The sequence below is a fragment of the Antechinus flavipes genome, chromosome 4 (genome assembly GCF_016432865.1).
Source record: "Antechinus flavipes isolate AdamAnt ecotype Samford, QLD, Australia chromosome 4, AdamAnt_v2, whole genome shotgun sequence".
Lineage (NCBI taxonomy): Eukaryota > Metazoa > Chordata > Mammalia > Dasyuromorphia > Dasyuridae > Antechinus > Antechinus flavipes.
The window spans coordinates 1380579-1399366 of NC_067401.1; the positions used below are offsets into that span (position 1 = coordinate 1380579).

Here is an 18788-nt window from a genome sequence, read left to right on the forward strand (position 1 = left end):
AAAGATCTAAGGCAACCATTGGCACAGCTAGGGCCCAGACACGGGCCTGATCCAATCCCGGATGAAGGGGAGATAATACTGTTGGGGGACAGGTGCCAGACACCCCGCTTCTTCCCAAGCCCCAACTGAGTCCCCTATTAGCTGCTCTCCTCTACCCTCCAAACAGTTCTGTGAGGTAGGTCGGTATTAACCCATTCTATAGATGGGGAGACTGAGGCTCCAGGAGGCGGCCGACCAGCCCACTGTGCATCGGGATGTGGGTGAAGGGAATGGCCAGGACCCCGGGCCCACCCAGCCAGTCGGAAGGCGGAACAGTCCACAAAAACGGTTCACTTGGGCGCCGAGCGAACAAAGGGACAGCCCCGTGCACAGACGGGCTCCACAGCCTCGCTTCCGGATGGGGGGCTGCAGCTTTCCGTTTTCCTGGAGGCCCGAGTGGTGGGGCGCCCAGGGAGCCCCCGGGGTTCCTGGCCGAGGGCTGGTGCAGCGGGTGGGGAGGCAGGGCTGGGGAGGCAGGGCTGGGGCGCCCACTTGGGACAGGTGCTCAGCCAAGCTCTGGGCAGAGGCAGGACCTGAGGGGCTCACTAATGACAGGCCTGGGCCGGCTGCTCCCCCTCCATGGCGCCCCCCCCCACAACCCCCTCGCAGCTCTCCTTCCTTAAGGTCAATAACCTGAACTTGCCACCACCCCACAGGCCACAGCCGGGGGTGGAACAGGGCTGGGCGGAAGCAGCAGCACCTTTTGCCTCCCGACTTCAGAAGGGCCTCGGAGACTCGGGGTGCGATCGGAGACTCGGGGTGCGATCGGCCACTGGCCGAGGGAGCAACGATCTCCCCCAGACTGGGCGTTCCGGAGGGAGGGGAGAAGGCTTTCCCACCCACTGCCCGGTGCGGGGAGGGGGTGCGACACTGCCCTGCTGGAGGGTCCCCACTTATGGGAAGTCCCGCTTGTATTCACAGGCTGAGAAGGGCTGGGGGGGGGGAAGGGGGGGTCTCCGCCTTTCCAGTGTTCAGTGAGCAAACGTGTGTGTGAGAGTGTGAATGAGAGCGTGTGTACGGGAATAATGCAAATGAACGTAAATGGGTGTGAGAATGCAAGCATGTGCATGAGAACGTGTGGCTGTGTCCCTGTGTGGGCCGTGAGCACGCCTGGGGCCTGGAGGTAGATTCCTACTGTGATTGTCTCAGGTTGAGCTCAGCCTCCCTGCCGGAGGGGCGGGCAAGGCCTCGGGCACAGCGGGCAAGGCCTCGGGCATGGTGGGTGATGCCCTGGGTATGGTGGATGATGCCCTGGGTATGGTGGATGACGCCTTGCGCACAGCGGGCAACGCCTCGGGCACAGTAGGTGACACCTCAGGCATGGTGGGTGATGCCCTGGGTATGGTGGACGACGCCTTGGGCACAGCGGGCAACGCCTCGGGCACTCGGTTCGTCTGGTTCTCCAGCCCGGCTGGTCCGGTCAGGCAGCCGAGGCTCGGTGTGGCATCATGGCACGGGCCGGGCAAGAACTGTGTCTTAATCAAGTGGGGGAAAAGGGATTCTCCATGGTTTGGAAGCGGGACAAAGGCGTCCACCTAACGTGGCCCATGCTCCAGCCCCGGTTCCCAAGGTACCCATGCCGCGAGCCTGGACCGGCCGGGGCTGTGGCCACGTGCTTGGACCCCCTTCCCGCACAGGTCGGGCGGGAGGGACGGCGAGCAGGGGCGCGACACTGGCAGAGCCGGCGCCCACCACGCGCCGTCGTCCTCCTGCCCCCGGTGTCTCCGATCAGGCCCGGACGCCATCGACGCCGTCCTCCTCGGGGCTCTGCGCCTTCTCTGGCGCCTCCGCGGGGCTTCCCAGCTCGGTCGCCAAGGGGACGCCGTGGAAGCGGCTCTGCCGACAGTGCCTCACGGCCGTGTACGCAGCCCCCGAGAAGTAGGCCACGGCCAGCACCGTGAAGTACCCGAAGTAGACTTGGAACTGGAAGAGAGGAGCGGGCGGTCAGAAAGCGGCGGGCGGCTGGGAGCCGGCCGGGCCGAGGGAGCTGCTCTGAGCTCGGGACCGGGCGGCCGGCCAAGGCCTTGTCTAGAGCCCGCCCCGGTCACAGGAAGCCAGAGTGGGCAAAGGCTGCCCCTTGGTGGGTCCCGGGAGGACCCCAGCAGCTGCTGAGGCAGAACCGCAGCGCCCGCTAGTGAGCCCGTCCCAGGCTGCCCCCGCGCTCAGCCCCAGAGGCGGCCCGGGCACAGGCCCTCTGCTCCTATGGCCCAGGGGGGCCCGGGCAGTCGCGGGCCCCGGGCCCTCTGCTCCTGCGGGGGGTGGGGCAGGCTGTGGCAGGGGGAGGGATGACCGACACAAGGAGTGGAGGTGAGAGCCGGAGGGCACTTGGCCAGACCACAGAATGAAGAAGGAGGGTAGAGTGGGAAAGGAAGAAGAGCGACAGCTCGGTGGGCAGTGGTTAGAGTTCGAGTCTGGTCCCAGACCTGGGCAAGAGTGTGACTCTGGGCGAGTCTCATTAGCACGATCTGCCTCTGTTTCCTCATCTGTAAAACGGGGATAATAACTGCACATCTTTCCCTCCCTGGGTGGTGGTGAGGCTCTAACGAGGTCAGTTTGTAAAACATGGCGGCTGGCACACAGTCGGCGCCACATAAACGCTAGCCACGGCGTACCTGGGAGCGGACGGGGAGCCCGAGGCCCCTCTTGTCCGCCACGATGATAGTCACGATGGTCTTCAGGATGGTGGCAAGGAAGGTGTTGACCCCGAACACCAGGGCGCACAGCTCTTTGGTCATCGATGAGGCGATCTGGAAACTGGCAGAGACAGCGGCCGCCACGTTACAGGGCGCGGGGGATCGGCAGAAACGGGGCCTCCGGGGGGGCTCCGCCTGGCCGGTGCTCACGCCGCTTTTACCAAAGGGGAGAAGAGCTCTCATGCAGGACACTGATCCGACAGAACTCCCCGGGGGCTAAAGTCTCTTCACCAGTACCCTGGGGCTCGAAGTCTCCCAGGAAGTGCCATGAGCAGGATTTGAACCCTGCTCCCCTAAGCCTTTAAGTGACACAGGCATGTGAGTCTCGGGCTTCCTGTGACTCAGAGGGGCCTTCCCAGTCCCGCCCATCCTGCCCTCCGCCAGGCATCCGCTGCCCCCCAGACATCCGTCCCCCCCTGCATCTGCTCCCCCCCTCGCATCTGCTGCCCCTGAGAAGCTTGTGGTCGGAGGCCTCCGACATAACGTCTTGGGGACAAGGTACAGTCCCTCTCTGAGGTCAGTAAAATGGGGGTGGCCAGAGAGACCCTCCCAGCACCGCGGGGTGACCGAAGGGTCACTCGAGGGAAACTGAGCGGGACGGGCAAGTCACCGGCCCGGAGTTGCCTCGGCCTCCCCCTTCCTCCCGGGAGCAGGCCCGTGAAGGCCTGAGAGCCCGTTGGTCCCCCGGGGACCGGGCCAGGATCGCGGCGGGGGTCCGTGGCGGGCGGGGAGGACGGCTGGCCTCTGGGACGGCCGCAGTGGCGGGGAAGGAGTCACCGCGCCCTCGAGATGCCTCCGAAGGGGCGGGGCCAAACCCGAGCGACCCTGGGACCCTCCTCCCCGCAAACTAACCGAGCGCCCCCGGGACCCAGAAGGCGCCGCAGGCAGGGAGGGGGCCGAGCTCTCGGGGAGACTCACGTGGCGATGGGCACCAGGAACTGGTGGAAGCCCCTGAAGAACACGAGGGCCGCGTAGCAGAGCCAGATGTTGCGGGTGGTGTACATGAGCAGGACGAGGCCGGCCTGCAGGCCGGTGACGGCCCCGATCAGCAGCTCCGACCACAGCGCCCAGCGGATCCGCACGAAGCCCGCGGCGAAGGCCGTCAGGGCCCCTGGGGAGACAGGGCGGTTACCGGGGCCGGCGCCTCCCGGGGGGGGGCCCGCGGGGGACGGCTCGTACCCAGCAAGGTGGCGGCGGCGTCCACGGCCCCGTTGTAGACCTTGGAGCCGTCCGTGTCGCTCCACAGGATGTGCACGTAGTAGATGACCAGGTAGTAGCCGGCGAAGTTGAGCACCCACCACAGGGACCAGAGGCGGAGCCGCGGCTCGCGCGCCACGCCCCCCAGCTCCAGCAGCATGCGCACCAGCGTGGAGCCCTTGCAGGCGGCCAGCAGGCGGCGCCCCGGCGCGCCCCCCGCCGCCGGCTCCGGCCTCATGCGGTCCAGCTCCGAGGGCGAGGCGCCCGCCGCCTCCCGGGGCCGGTTGAAGAAGAGGCTGCGCCGCGGCCGCTTGAGGAAGAGCGTCAGGAGCAGGCCGAAGCTGAGGAAGCCCAGGGAGGCGTAGTGCAGCGTGAGGAAGGGCACGCGGCCCACCGAGACGCAGAGCTGGCCCAGCACCGAGCTGGTGAAGACGCCCAGGAGCACGGCCGAGCGCGAGTAGCCGGCCATGCGCTGGTAGCGCGCGGGGCTGACCAGCGAGAAGATGTAGGAGGAGTAGGCCACGCGGGCCGCCATGGTGACGCCGTAGAAGAACTCCATGAGCTGCATGGCCGCCAGGCTCGTGCCCAGGACCAGCAGCAGCCACACGGACAGGTAGCTCAGGCTCTGCAGGATCAGCACCGGCTTGTAGCGCAGGTAGTCCGTCAGCAGGAAGATGGGCACCAGCACCGCCATGTACGAGTAGGTCAGCACCGGCGTGATCTCGTTGGTGACCTGCAAGGGGAGGCCGGCCGCTGAGCCCGGGCGGGGGGCTCACGGGGGGGGGGGGGGGCGCCCATGGAGGGGCTGAGCCGGGGGGCCCACGGGGGAAGTGAGCAGGCTGAGCTGGGGGGCCCACGGGGGGAGGCAGGCTGAGCTGGGGGGCCCATGGAGGGGCTGAGCCGGGGAGCTGGGGGGCCCACGGGGGAGGGGGCAGGCTGAGCTGGGGGGCCCATGGAGGGGCTGAGCTGGGGAGCTGGGGGGCCCATGGGGGGAGGGGGCAGGCTGAGCTTGGGGGCCCATGGAGGGGCTGAGCTGGGGAGCTGGGGGGCCCATGGAGGGGCTGAGCCGGGGAGCTGGGGGGCCCACGGGGGAGGGGGCAGGCTGAGCTGGGGGGCCCATGGAGGGGCTGAGCTGGGGAGCTGGGGGGCCCATGGGGGGAGGGGGCAGGCTGAGCTGGGGGGCCCATGGAGGGGCTGAGCCGGGGAGCTGGGGGGCCCACGGGGGAAGTGAGCAGCCTGAGCTGGGGGGCCCACGGGGGGAGGCAGGCTGAGCTGGGGGGCCCATGGAGGGGCTGAGCTGGGGAGCTGGGGGGTCCACGGGAGGGGGGCTGAGCTGGGGAGCCCATGGGGGGGGGCTGAGCCAGGGGACTCATGGGAGGTCCATGGGGGGTGAGATGGGGGACCTGGGGGGGCTGGGCCTGCAGGGGACCACTGGGGACTCTCAGTGCTAATGAGCAGGGACATGGGGGAATTACCCAGAGTTACTCCCATGTGTTCTAAGGCATTTTCTAAAAGGAAGAAAAAGCGGGTACTGTGGTGCTCTCCCCCCTCACCCCCTGAGAAGTTGGAGCCCCCTCCCCAGGAGCCTGGGGAGTGAAAGGCTTTGGCCCTCAGGTCTCCCACCTCCCTCCCCTGCCGTTACCTGCAGGTTCTGTGGGAAAATGAAGGTGTGGGCGCAAAATGTCCCCAGCCCCGGGGGGCCCAGGACTTCTCAGGCCGCTGTGGCCCCTGCCTCCCGCCTCTACCCTTCTGTTACTCCTGAACAGATACCCAGGGGTTCTGTTCCCTGAGAGGGCCGAGCCTCCCCCTGCCGCCACACCCGGAGCAGGCCGGGGCCCAGCTTGGGCCAGTGCTCTGAAATCGAGGTGCATGCAGGGTGGTCCCCCCCGCCCCCACCTGCCCAGTTCTGGATCTGCTCTGCCAGGAACCCGGGGCTCCGCTCCCAGAGCCCCCACACGACACAAACAGGCCCGGGGCTTTGGGGGGGGGTCCCTGGGCTTCCTGTGCTCAGGGAGATGGCCCGGGGAGCAGCCGCTGCTCCTTCCCTCATCCCGTGCCCCGAGGGAAGCTCCCTGAGCCAGGAGGAAAGGGGGAGGTCCGCAATGTCCGAGGGAGGAGCCCCCGTGCTGCAGTGAGGTCAGGAGGGACCCACCTTCCCAGGCAGGGGCACAATCTGCAGGGTTTGACCCCTGGAGGTGAGGTCAGGCAGGGGCAGCCGCAGGAGCAGAGGCCTCACGGGGACAAGGACTGGCCATCAGGGAGCCCCTCCAGCAGTGGGCAGGCCCTCCCTCCCTCCCCTATCGCGGCCATCAGTGGGGCTAACTGGGGCCTTAAGGAAGTCCCTGCCTCCGGGGGCCGTCTCACCCAGGGGACCTCTGCAGCTCGTCCTGTGCAGGCCCTAAGGGACTCGAGGACTAATCTCGGGAGCCCCAGGGTCGGATCAAAGGGGGGGCAGGAAGGAGGCCAGAGCAGGCCGGGGGCAGTGGGAAGGCGAAAGCCGAGGCAGTGCACCTTTGCCACACTTGGCAGCAAGGGCCAGGCTGGTCACCAGGGAGACAATGGCCAGGAAGGAGGTCTGCCCCGGCCAGGAGTCGGGAGCCATTGGTGAGATGAGGTCAGAGCGCTCAAAGGGAGCCCCTGCTCCATAACGGCCCCATGCCCTTCTCACTGACCAGAGGGAAGAAGACAGAACTGGGCCTTCATCCGGGGCTGCCAGGGAGGGGCAGCTGGCCAAGAGCAGGGGGAGCTGGGCCTGCCTATGGGGGAGGGGGGAGCTGGGTCTGCCTGTGGGGGGGAGCTGGGCCTGCCTGGGGGAGGGGGGAGCTGGCCTGCCTGTGGGGGGGGGCTGGGCCTGCCTGGGGGAGGGGGGAGCTGGGCCTGCCTGGGGGAGGGGGGAGCTGGCCTGCCTGTGGGGGGGGGGAGCTGGGCCTGCTTGTGGGGGAGGGGGAGCTGGGCCTGCCTGTGGGGGAGGGGGGAGCTGGCCTGCCTATGTGGGGGAGCTGGGCCTGCCTGGGGGAGGGGGGAGCTGGGCCTGCCTGTGGGGGAGGGGGAGAGCTGGGCCTGCCTGTGGGGGAGGGGGGAGCTGGGCCTGCCTGGGGGAGGGGGGGATCTGGGCCTGCTTGTGGGGGAGGGGGGAGCTGGGCCTGCCTGTGGGGGAGGGGGGAGCTGGGCCTGCCTGGGGGAGGGGGGGATCTGGGCCTGCTTGTGGGGGAGGGGGGAGCTGGGCCTGCCTGGGGGAGGGGGGAGCTGGCCTGCCTGTGGGGGGGGGCTGGGCCTGCCTGGGGGAGGGGGGAGCTGGGCCTGCCTGGGGGAGGGGGGAGCTGGGCCTGCCTGTGGGGGAGGGGGGAGCTGGCCTGCCTGTGGGGGGGAGCCGGGTCTGACTTCAGAGGGAGCCGCAGGGGCTGCCCTCCTGCTCTTCAGGCCCCCTGGTTTGCCCGGGAATGAGGCAGAGCTCTTCACATAAAATGGCAACGGCCCCGATGAGCATTTGGCGGCGCCTGATGTTCGCAAACTGCTTTCTAAGTTATCTCAGTGATTCTTTCAACAATCCTCCGTAGCAGTGGATGCTGCCATTTCTGTTTTATAGATAAGGAAACTGAGGCACAGGCAGTGACTCACCCAGGACCACCGAGCTAGGAAGGGGCTGAGGCTGAACTCAGCCCGGCTTTCCTCACTGACTCAGGCTCAGCAGCCGCGGCCCCTCCAGCTGGAGAGGGATTCAGAAGGCCGGGGAGGGTTGGGAGGGTTGGGGGCCCACTGGCCAGCCCTGCTGGAGAGGGGGAAGAGAGGAGTGGGAGAGGAGGGGGATGGGGAGTGGAGCTGGCAGCTCCTGCGGGTTCTGGGGTGGGAGCAGTGGATTATGGGGCTGAGGGAGCACATGAGTAATGAACCAGACTGAAAGAGGAAGGGGGAGAAATCAGCTGCTTAGGGAGGTGAGGAGGCAAGTGTTTACCATGTCTTGGGAGGCTTTCCAGCTGCCTCCTTCCCCTGACCTCCAGGGGGCAGAACGGGGGCCAGGACGCACATTTAGCCAGAGGCGCATTCGCTGGAAACCAGAGCCCAAGTGGAAGGGGAGGTTCTCGGGGAGGCCGGGCCGGAGCAGCGCTCCCCTGGCCCAGCTTCCTTCCCCGGGCAGCACTCGCTGCCACTGGCCCACCCAGGACGGACACAGTAGGCCTCCTCAGCCTCCCGCCCCGGGAGTTCAGTCTGGATGAGGCAGAGACTTCTTGCGAGCTTTGGGAAAGAAAAGGTGAGTGTGGAAATGCCAACCAAGATGGCAGCCAGAGTTCAGGAGATCTGGGCTCCCCTGGAGGGCGGTGGAGCCATCCCCGAGCTTCAGAGCCTCGGCCGGGGGCTCTCGGGCACAGTGGGAGCTTCTGAACCTGCCCCTGAGACGGGAGATGCTGGCATCTCGATCCCGTCGGCTTCCTCTGCACCCAGGCTGGCGGCCCAGGCCGTCACAAGGCACATGGCACAGGGCACACAGCACAGGCCACAGGGCACAGGCTGGCACACGGCACATGGCATAGGGCACACAGCACAGGCCAGCATAGGGCACAGGGCACAGGCTGGCACACGGCACATGGCATAGGGCACACGGCACAGGCTGGCACAGGGCACACGACACAGGGCACACGGCACAATGCACATGGCACAGGGCACAGGCTGGCACAGGGTACAATAGCCGGCTGGCCCCAGACAGGGAGCGCTGACCTTGGTGCTGAAGAAGCAAGGCTCCGCCAGGCGCCACCCAGAATCAACTTGGCCAAGTGCTCACTTCTGGTCCAATCGCTTTAGCTTCCGGGCCGAGTTTCCTTCTGGGACCTTCTGCCTTTCACCCAGCCCCCTCATGGGCTTGGTCCTGTTAGAGTACCTACTGTGTGCGGGACTCTCTGGCCCTCACAGAGCTTCCGTTGTACGGGCAGGGGGCAACAACTGCAACACTGGGGACGAGGGGGAAGCCCCGGAGGCCCAAATCCAGCCAGAAACTGGCGCCCCTGCAGCGAGGGGCCCAAGGAAGGACCCAGCAGACAGTCCCCTAGGCCAGGCCCAGGCCGGAGATAGAAACAGCCAGGCCCGAGATAGGGGGAGGGAGAGTCCCTAGGGGAAAAGAGCTAATATTCTAATGAGGGAGCCCAGCACAGGGAGGGGGTTTTCTATGCATACAGATAGTATCTATAGTAACCGCTGGGCCATTGGACATTGACCCCTCCTCTGCAAGGTATGGCCTTGAGAGGCCACTGCTGGTGGAGACTGGAATCTGGGGCTCCTCGGCACCGGAGGTCCCCTACGTGCTGAGCTGGCTGGGAGGTGGGAGCTCCCCGTAACCCAAGGTTCCCCACGTGCTGAGGTGGGGCATGAAGGGGCCTCTTGACCTGGCGTTTGGGGTCAGGGCCAGTCTCCACCAGGGCCCGTCCCCATTTCTCCAGTCCCAGAGGGCTTAGCGGCCATCCAGGAATGGACCGATCTGGATGGGTTTTCAGTCACGCCGCCCTGGCCCGGTAGGGCGCGTCTCCATTCCTTTTTCTTGCTGAGTAAAGGGGAAAATCGCCAGCTGTGCTGCTGGGTGACTAAGCAGCCAAGGATTTGGCGGGAGGACGGGCTCGTAATTAAGTGTCCCCTGACCTGGACTTTGTCTCCGGGCTCCCGCAGGTCCCAGCAGGCAAACATTCCTGCCCTCGCTGCCCCGACCCACTTACAAAGAGCAAAGGACCAGGCTCGAGGAGAGGGAGCTGCTCCCAGCCTCCTGTGCCCAAGGAGCAGGCGGGGCGGGGCCCGTGAGCCCCGTGGGCCGACCCTCCCCCAGCCCCGTGGCGCAGCTGAGGCACATAGGCCCCATGGCCGGCCCTCCCGGCCGGGCTGGTTAATCAGTCAGAGCTGGGAACGCTGCCAAAGTCTGAAGGTGTTCCGCAGAAATCTCACCCAGAGCCTCTGCTGGAAGGCCACCCCCGCCCCCGCTCAGCCTGGGAGGAATACATCGGGGTTCTTGATGCACAGTCTGAGGAGCCCCAGAGCCCGAGGTTTCGCCCGCTTCCTCCTAGCTGGCTGCCCAGCCGCCTCCTGGTGTGCGCAGGGCTGTGGGACGGCCTCCCCTTCCAAGGGAGATAACCTGCAATCCCGACAGGCCAGTGACTTGTTCTGGTCCTTTCCCTGCCTCCTTCTGCCTCCCTCCTGTCCCCTGAGCTCTCTGCCTGACCCTCCTCACCTGAAGGAGAGCCCCCCATCACCCCGCAAGCATCCCCAAAGCACCTGCTGGGTGCCCGTGCAGGAGCCCTGAGCTCAAGGAGTTCACCTTCTGGAGAGGCGGAGGCCAGGGGCGGAAGGCGGAGGCCAGGGACGGAAGGCAGAGGCCAGAGGTGAAGGGGGAGGCCAGGAGTGAAGGGGGAGGCCAAGGGTGGAAGGCCTCCCACTGTGTATGGTATCACAATCAATAACTGGCCATTGACGAGATTCATACAGAGTGGATGAGAAGAGCAGACACACAGAGGGGAGTTTTGTGGGGTGGCTCCGTAAATGTGATTTCCCGACCAAAAGCTTCTCAGAGAAGGCCCTTCAGACCACAGGCTCCCCAAGACTCGGCAAGAAAAGGGGCCATAGAGAGCTGAGCCCCTTCTATAGATGAGGAAACTGAGGGACTAGAGAAGCCCTGGGAGTCCCAGATCTAGGGGAAATGAGACTTGGGAGGTCCCACAGCCCCAAGTCACTCGTGTGTGCTTTGCCAAGGCCTCCACCCCACAGCTCCTCCCCCCACCCCGCCTAGTGCTTCCCATGAGAAGAACCAGAAAGGGGCACCCTGTGGCACCAGCAGGCAATCCTCCAGGAGGGAGGGGGTCTAGGCTGGGGCTAAGGGGCCAGCTTCTGGGGGGGAGACAGCCTCACGGGGAGGGGGAGAGCCTGGGGGAAGAATCCCAAGGGCACTGGCTCCCCAGGTGGGGCTGTGCTGACGCCCCTGAACTTGCCTGCTCCTGGGTGAAGTTCCGGCCCAGCAGGTAGGGCGTGATGAAGCTTTCCCCGGGTCGTATCTGAACCATGAAGCCGTAAAAGCAGATGTAGAAAACCAGGAACCTCCAGGACTTATCGGGGGCCGCAGGCCCTGCCTTCTCCACGTCTGCCACGGCGGGGGCCATGGCAGTCCAGGCTGGCTCCGGTGGGGGCTGGAACAAAAAGAACAAGGACAGTGTTGGTCCAAAGCTCTGTTCACCCTCAAATCTAGTCAGGAGTAGGTGAAGGGGCCGCAGCAACCCCCATCTTGATCCCCTGATGTGAAGAAAGGCAAGAGAGGAGGAGGGAGCAGGACTGTTAGGGATGTATGGGGAGAAGACTCAGGGGCAGCTGGACTACAAAACAAAGCATTCTGTGAAGTCCCAACAGGGAGGATCAAGGAAGACTTCATGGGAGAGGTAACATTGGGGTTAGACTTGAAAGGGCAGTCAGGAACCTGAGAGGCTGAAGGGGAGGGAGGCACTGCTAGGAGGGGGAACAATGTGAGCAAAGACCCAGGGGGAGGAAAACACCAGACAGGTTTACAAACGGAAACATTTGCCTGAGCCGCAGGGCACATGGCTGGGCAGGCCCAGCCTGCCAGTGGAATTCTGGAAACAGAAGAATCCGGAGAAACAAAGTTCCCAACAACTGCAACATTATAACAAACATGACCAAAGTATCTAGCAACCGCAACATTGTAACAAACACGACCAGAGTACCCAACAACTACAACATTGTAACAACCATGGCCAAAACATCCACAGACTGCAACATTGTAACAAAGCAGGCCAAAGGATCCAGAAACTGCAACATTGTAACAAGCACGCCCCAGGCTCTATCCTGAGCAGCCAAAGGCCTGTTGCAGAGAGGGAGTCACCTGACTACATGGCTGGGGGGAGAGGGGGGGGGGGCGCAGCAGCTGGCCTCCTGTATTTCAATTGCTTTTCTCCTTTTCCACAATGTGACTGAGGCAAGATGTCTACATGATGCCATTGTGTACCAGCGAGCGACCTCATATTTCTCTTCTCCAAGGGCAAGGGAGGAAGAGGATGTAGAATTAAAAAGAAAAAACTATTTAAAAAACAAGTCTGGAACAAGGGAGCGCTTGTCTTGGAGTTGGGCAGACCTGAGTTCAAGTATGACTTCAGACACTCAGTAGCCCAGTGATTCTGGGCAAGTCTGTCTGCCTCAGTTTCTTCAACTGTAAATGGGTTATAACAGCACGTTCTTGTCCTGATCTTGAGGATCTATTGAGATCGCATTTATAAAAGTTCTGACTTAGCAGGTGCCCAGCACACAGTAGGTGCTACATAAATGCTCGTCCCCTTCACAGAAGTGACAAGCAGGCATCAGGGGACACACCTCTGCCTCGGAAGCACACACAACGTCCCTCCCCAATAGTGTCCTAAAGTCACTAATAGCCCATAGGAGCCTGGTCCAGCGCTTATGACAAGTGGACATCTACTCTTTCTCAAAGTCTTCCATGCTGAGACACTCTTCCTCCATGCTGGGGCAGCTCCCTCCTGCTGGGATGGTTCCCCCATACTGAGACAGCTCCCCCACAGTGGAATGGTTTCCCCACACTGGGACAGCTCCCTCCCCTTGGAATGGTTCCCCCACACTGAGATGTCTCCCCCATGCCTGGCTAGCACATTGGGATGGCTCCTTCATAATGGGACAGCCCCTCCATGCTAGGATGGCTCCCCCACACTGGGATGGCTCTCACAGATTCTTCCCATCATCCCCCCTCGTCCTTGACTCAGTCCTGAGCAGCCCCCCAAGCTCTAGAGGACGGCAGAGCTCTCGGCTGCCACGGGCCCTCGTGATTTTTCGTGTCCCCTGGGTGGCCACTTCCTTTACAGAAGCTGCAGCGACCACAAGGCTCTGGAGAACTGGAAAGAACCGCTCCTTCAACAGCTGCTCCCTGGCGCAGGGCTCTAGGCCCTTTCGACTTCCGCATCAGAAAGGGAAATTGAGGCCGCAGGGAAGAAAGGGATCTGCCTGAGGAGACACCCCAAGAAAGGAGGGGAGCTGGATTCGAGTCCCGCTTGCCAAGCTCACTGGCTGGCGACGCCCCCTAAGCTAGCACGCAGTTTGCACAGGACTCCAGTGACGCCCAAGGGTCCTCAGACAGACGGACGGTCCACCTGTGAGCCCAGGACAGCCCCCTCCCCCTGCCTGCCCTCTGCTGAGAGTAGTGCTCGGCAGGCGCCCTCCCCCACCTAGGTCCCGGGCTTTCTCCCCCAGGGAGGGCACAGCGATATCTGTCCCTTCCCATACTCCCAGACAGCGTCTGCCCCTGAGGAAGGGCTTGGGTGAAGGAAGTAAGGGATGATCCCAGAGGGGGCGGGGGGAGGTCAGTCCCAAAATCTCTTCCCAGCAGTAATCTGACTGGGCCCCAGAGCCCTCCCCGTCCCCCAGGCTGAGGCCGGAGCAGTTCCTGGACTCGGTGTCCATTCCCAATATGGAGAGAGCTAAGACCCGCAGCGGATGAGATCAGCTGGGGAGGGGAGCTGGAAGGGGGCTGCTCCTACTCAACTGGCCACAGGCTGGGCGTGGAAAGCCACTTACAGAAAGGGAAACTGAGGCACCCAGAAAGGGCCCCATGCTGAGTTAGGAAAGAGGGTCGGGCTGAGCCTTTATGCCCTGGGATCTCAAGGACTACAGCCCTTCCTCTCAAAGACTGCGTCGGGCAGGGCCCCAACTAGCACCAGAACGGGGCCCGGGGCAGCCACAGGGGGCATTGCTAGGCCCGCTGAACTCCCTCCGAGGCTAGCAGAGGCCTCCGCACCCCCTGCTTCCTGTCCCTGGCCTTCCTCAGGCCTCTTCCCAGGCCCCTCCTCAGGCTGTCAGCTTCTCAGGATGTGCCCCAGGGAGCTGTCCCAGAGCCTGGGCCTGCGCCCTGAGGGGCGGGCTCTTGGGGCAGCAGGGCCTGGCCCAGCCTCCCAGGCTGACCAGGGAGCCGCGGGCACTCCGCTCTTGGTTTCAGTGCCCACCACAAAACAGACCTCGTGAGCTTTGGTAAGCCCCTAATGTGCGCTGAGCTCGGAGCCAGCCCAGAGCCAGGGAGTAGATGAGACTGAGCCCAGGACACAGGCTCCAGCCCTGCCCCGCCTCCTCCCCCTCATCTGTGGGCGGCTCGCCCACCCCCAGTCCAGGCTCTGGGGGGGAAGGAGGGACAGGGGAGGGGAGGAAGAAAGGGGGGGAAGAGAAGGGAAGAGGAAGAGAGGGAGGAGGAGAATGAGAGAGGGGAAAAGAGGAAGGAGGAGGAGGAGGAGGAGGGAGGGAGATGGTGAAGGGGAGGGAGGAGGAAGCCAGAGGGGAGAAGGGGAAGGGGGAAGAAGAGAAGGGAAGAGGAGGGGGGAAGAGGATGCGGGGAAGAGGAAGAGGGAGAGGGAAGAAGGGGAAGAAGAAATGAGTGAGGGGGAGAAGGGAGGAAGAGACAGGGAAGAGGAGAGAGGAAGAGTACAGGGCCAGAAGGGCAGCAGGGGCTGGGGGGGCGGGGGGGAGCTCCCAACCTGGCCCGGTGTGAGGGATGACCCACGGGGCGCGGCAGGAGGAGGCTACCAGAAAGCCTTGAGGTCCAGCTCCCTCCTCCCACAAGGCCAGGGACTGAAGGAACAGAGAGGGCACACAGCCGGCGCTCAGCACCCCTGCCGCCTTCGGGGGTTCCTGTTTTAGGTCAAAGCTTCCCCTGTGGGCACAAGTAAGAGCAGAGCCGCGGAGCCTCTGAGGGCGCCCAGATGGCACTCCCAGCCCCCGAGGGAGGGGAAGACAGAGGAGGCCCCTGATGGAGGGGCAGCTGGCAGCCGGGAGTTAGAAGGCTCCGAGTTCCAATCCAGCCTCAGACGCTCCCTGCCTCTTAGCCTTGTGGGACCAAAGAACCAAGTGAGATCATCTCTGTAGAGCCTTGGGCATTGTCCGGCACTAGGGAAATGCTATCTGATCATTCTGGCTGGGCTGCCCCGCAGCAGCAGGATTCAAGGCCGGGCCCCCTTCTTTGTGGGGAGGGGGCAGCGGAGACCCAGAAGCTGGAGCGGGGGCCCTGGCGGACTAAAGCACCTTTCCATCTGTTTTATCAGTAACAATGAATGAAGAAGAGACTGGACCACTGGCCCTGCTGCTGTCCCTCAGGACCCTGCCCCCCCCTCCTGTGCCCTCAGGACCCTGCCCCGCCTCCTGCCCCCCCTGCTGCAACCTCAGGACCCTGCTCTTCCTCCTGCCTCGCTGCTCTGCCCTAAGGACCCTGCCCCTCCTCCTGCGCCCTCAGGACCCTGTCCCCCCTCCTGATCACCCTCCTGCCCCTGCTCCAGATGTGGCGATAACCTTGAGGGCAGACTGGCTTCTCAGTTTGTGTCACAAGGGTTTAGTATCTACTAATCTCTTAATATATGCACCTTTCCCCTCTTTCCTTCTGGTCATTCCCATCCTTCCTTCCCTCTTTTCTTTCTTCCTTGTTTCTTTTTTCTTTCCTCCTTTCTCTTTCCCTCCTTCCTTTTCCTTCCTTCCTTCCTTCCTTCCTTCCCTCTCTTTCCTTCCCTCTTTTCTTTCTTTTTTCCTTCCTTTCTCCTCCCTCCCTCCCTCTCTCCTTTCCTTTCTTTTTTCCTTCCTTCCTTCCTTCTTTTCTTCCTTTCCTTCCTTCTTTTCTTCCTTTCCTTCCTTCCTCTTTTCTTCCTTTCCTTCCTTCTTTTCTTCCTTTTTCCTTCCTTCCCTCTCTTTCTTTCCTTCCTTCCTTCCCTCTCTTTCTTTCCTTCCTTCTTTTCTTCCTTTTCCTTCCTTCCTTCCCTCTCTTTCCTTCCCTCTTTTCTTCCTTTCCTTCCTTCCCTCTCTTTCCTTCCTTCCTTCCCTCTTTTCTTCCTTTTTCCTTCCCTCTTTTCTTCCTTTTTCCTTCCTTCCTTCCCTCTTTTTCCTTCCTTCCTTCCCTCCTTTTTTCCTTCCTTTTCTCTTTCCTTCTCCCCCTCCTTTCTATAGCACATTGAGATTTGCCAAGTTCAGATTGGCCCTCTCTCTCCCTCACACTTGGAACTGTTTCCAACCTCCTTGCTTTTGCATCACCATTCCCATGCCAGGACACCCTTCCAGCTCAGCTTTCTTTCTGTCCCTGTTAAAATCCCCCCCGCCCCCCAAAGCCATCTTCCCTCCAGGGCCTGCCCTATCCATCGCTTCGGTCTGTCCCGTATTTGCTCGCTGCTTCCCCCTTAGCCGGGGAGCCCCCACTTCTGGCCTCTCTGGGGGGGGGGGGCCTGCATGACACCAGGGATGCCAGCCAGCAGGTGCCTTTGGTGCCAATGGGCCTCAAGCTTGGCCACTAGGGGGTCCCAGAAGTCCCAAGGGAGATTGTCCGGGCCTAGGCGGCCCCTCCCAGATCTGCTGCCCTCACCAGCCCCGACATCCTACACATGCACTCACATACTCACACTCACACTTACATACCCAAGCACTCTCCTTCACACACATACTCTCCCTCACTCAGACCCATGGACTCACACTCACACTCATGAACACACTTACTCACACTCACACTTATATCCATGCGCTCACACACAGACATTCACACACTCATGTACATGCACTTCTTGCCAAGGCACTTTTTCATGGGGCTTTCTGGCTGGAACGCCACAGACCGCGGCTAGTGCTGGGACCCTGGGAGGAGGGAGGAAGAGGGTCCGTTTCTTGGTACCCACCCCCTTCTCCCTACCAGTTCCATAGAGACACAGGTGGGAGGTTGGGAGGAGTTCCTAGAAGCCCCCCCCCCCCCCAGCTTGGGCTGTAGCCCCCCCCACTTTGGCTGGGGCTTTTTGGAGTCTCCTCCTCCGAGAAAATGAAAGGGTCACAGCAGGAAATCCCCAGCATGGCTCCTTCCCAAAGATTTTCTGGGGATACTGAGGGGGGGCAACCGGGAATGGGGGGAACCCCAGCATTGAGGGGAGTCCGAGTGACCAGGGTTCGATTCCTTAACCACCCTTGTTTGGGGGCTAGAGCCCTTCCCTCTGTGGGCCTTTGCCTTTTCATAAAGTGGGGCTGGGTCAGCCTGCCCTGCTCCAACATGGGTGATCTGGGGCCTCCCGGGAGGGCCCCACGTGGCGCACCCATGTGCTCGGGTGGATGGGGACTGAGCGCGGGGTCAGGAAGGGCCTGTTCCCCTTCACCCTCACCATCCCCCCAGCCCGTCCTCTCCTTGGCCCCCCATTTGGCCCGGACCCAGGTACGGGGCCGGGGGTTCAGGACCCGCGGGTTCCTCGCAGTCCGACAGACAGTCACGCGCGTTGGCGGGCAAGGCCGGGCTCTGGGTGCACCGTCTCTCCCTCCCCTCCGCCCGCCGCGGACCCCCGGGCAGGGCAGGGGTGGGAGGGGGAGATGCCAGTACCTGAGTTACGTGTCCTCAGCACCCAAGTCCTGGAATCTTGCGCGGGGCGGCGGGTGGGGGGAGAAGGGGGCGTACCCGGCGGTGGCCCGGGCAGCGGCCGCGGGAGAGGCAGCAAGCGGCAGCAGCGACCGGACTGCGGACACCGGGGTGGAGGGCGGACAGCGGACTGGGCTGGACTGGACCGGGCCTGGCGGGGAAAGATCTGTTGGCACTTGGAGGGAAAGGGGACGGGGCAGAGGGAGTAGGCGCGCGGCCTTCTGGGACTTGGAGTCCCGGGCTCGCGGACACGCGTGCGCGCCAAGCACCAGCGGACTACGAGGCCCAGGAGGCAGCGGGATGGGGGACTGGCTGAGGGGGCGTGTCCGGCGACAAGCGGGAGTCTGGGGAAGCCCGCCCCCAGGCCCGCCCCCGCTTCGGGCCGGCCCCCAGATCCTGCCTGACCCCGCCCCCAGCTTCAGCAAGGGCCCGCCCCTTCACGGGGAAAAGGGAGGGAGGAAAGAGTGGGGAGAGAAAGAAAAGAGAACTTCCCGACCCCGGGGGAGGCCCAGGGAAAGGAGGAGGAGGAAACAAGGGACCAATGGCGAAGGCGGAGCTTGAAGTCAGATTCCCCGGCTTCACGAACCCCTCCCCCGCCGTACCCCCCTAAATGGAGGATGTAAGCGCTGAATGAAGGGCCCCAGAGGGTCCGGCAGCGGCCGTCCTGCCCCCCCCCCTCGCCCATGCCAGGAACCCCCCCCACTGATGACCACCCTCCTGGTGGGCAACGGACTGGGAAGCTCTTTGAGGGCGGGGTCTGTCATTGGTGCTTCTTCGCTGTGCCTGGCACCCAGTAGGAGCTTAATAGATGTCTATGCATTCTTGACGGGCAGCGGGGTGTGCAGTGGATGGAGGTCGGGAGGACCATGACTCCCAATCCTGTCTGAGACGCAGCTGTGGGACCCTGAGCTTCCACCCCCTTTGCCTCAGTTTCCTTGGCTGTGAAATGGAGAAGGAATGGCCCCCCTCGAATCTGCCCCGAAAACTCCAACGCGACTGAACCACAGCTTTGTATTTTACCCCCAAAATCATCGTTTGGGTGTAATTGGAAATCCACAAATAATTATGCTTCCCCTGCAGCCTTTCCTGGGGACAGGCCCGGGCACAGAGCCCATGGGACTTCCCTGGAGACCCCTGTCTGACCCCCAGTGAGCGGGACACAGAACCGTTAATGACTCCTCCCTGAGCCCCCCGGACCAGCTGCGAGGCTGCCCATGGGCCAGAACCTGTGTCCACACGTGTGTCTGTGATGTTCCGGTGAGGGGAAGCAGAGTCTGGCCAGAGAGGTCCTCCTGAGGTCCCCCCCCCCAGGGCTCACACCATTTGGGCTAACCCATCTCTGTCTTTGCTCCTGCAGGGAGTCTCAGGGAGACAATGGCAGATCCTGGAGGCCGGGGCCAGGTACCCGAAGCCTGGTCCTTTTGAAGCCCCTCCTGCCTGGGGCTTCCTGCCTCCAAGGGCCTGGAGGGACC

General features: G+C 63.4%; 1 protein-coding gene across 1 annotated transcript; it reads right to left on the reverse strand.

Annotated features, from left to right (window-relative positions):
• Positions 1-1670: 1670 nt before the first annotated feature.
• SLC19A1 (solute carrier family 19 member 1) lies at positions 1671-17582 on the reverse strand. Its single transcript, XM_051998311.1, has 6 exons — positions 17281-17582; positions 10889-11083; positions 3912-4662; positions 3651-3843; positions 2652-2793; positions 1671-1962 (listed from the first exon to the last, which is right to left on the reverse strand). Exons 2-6 carry the CDS (start codon positions 11054-11056, stop codon positions 1768-1770), a joined length of 1449 nt encoding a protein of 482 aa, XP_051854271.1. The 5' UTR covers positions 11057-11083; positions 17281-17582; the 3' UTR covers positions 1671-1767.
• Between the last annotated feature and the right edge of the window lie 1206 nt (positions 17583-18788).

What these genes read in the sequence shown, in the direction of transcription:
- SLC19A1 (XM_051998311.1), bottom strand. Translation starts at nt 11,056, where the DNA reads ATGGCCCCCGCCGTGGCAGACGTGGAGAAGGCAGGGCCTGCGGCCCCC. An exon ending in GGAACTTCACCCAGGAGCAG is followed by an intron (nt 4,663 to 10,888) that starts GCAAGTTCAGGG and finishes CTCCCCTTGCAG; the next exon opens with GTCACCAACGAGATCACGCC. An exon ending in GGCTCCCCGTCCGCTCCCAG is followed by an intron (nt 1,963 to 2,651) that starts GTACGCCGTGGC and finishes CCTCTCTTCCAG; the next exon opens with TTCCAAGTCTACTTCGGGTA.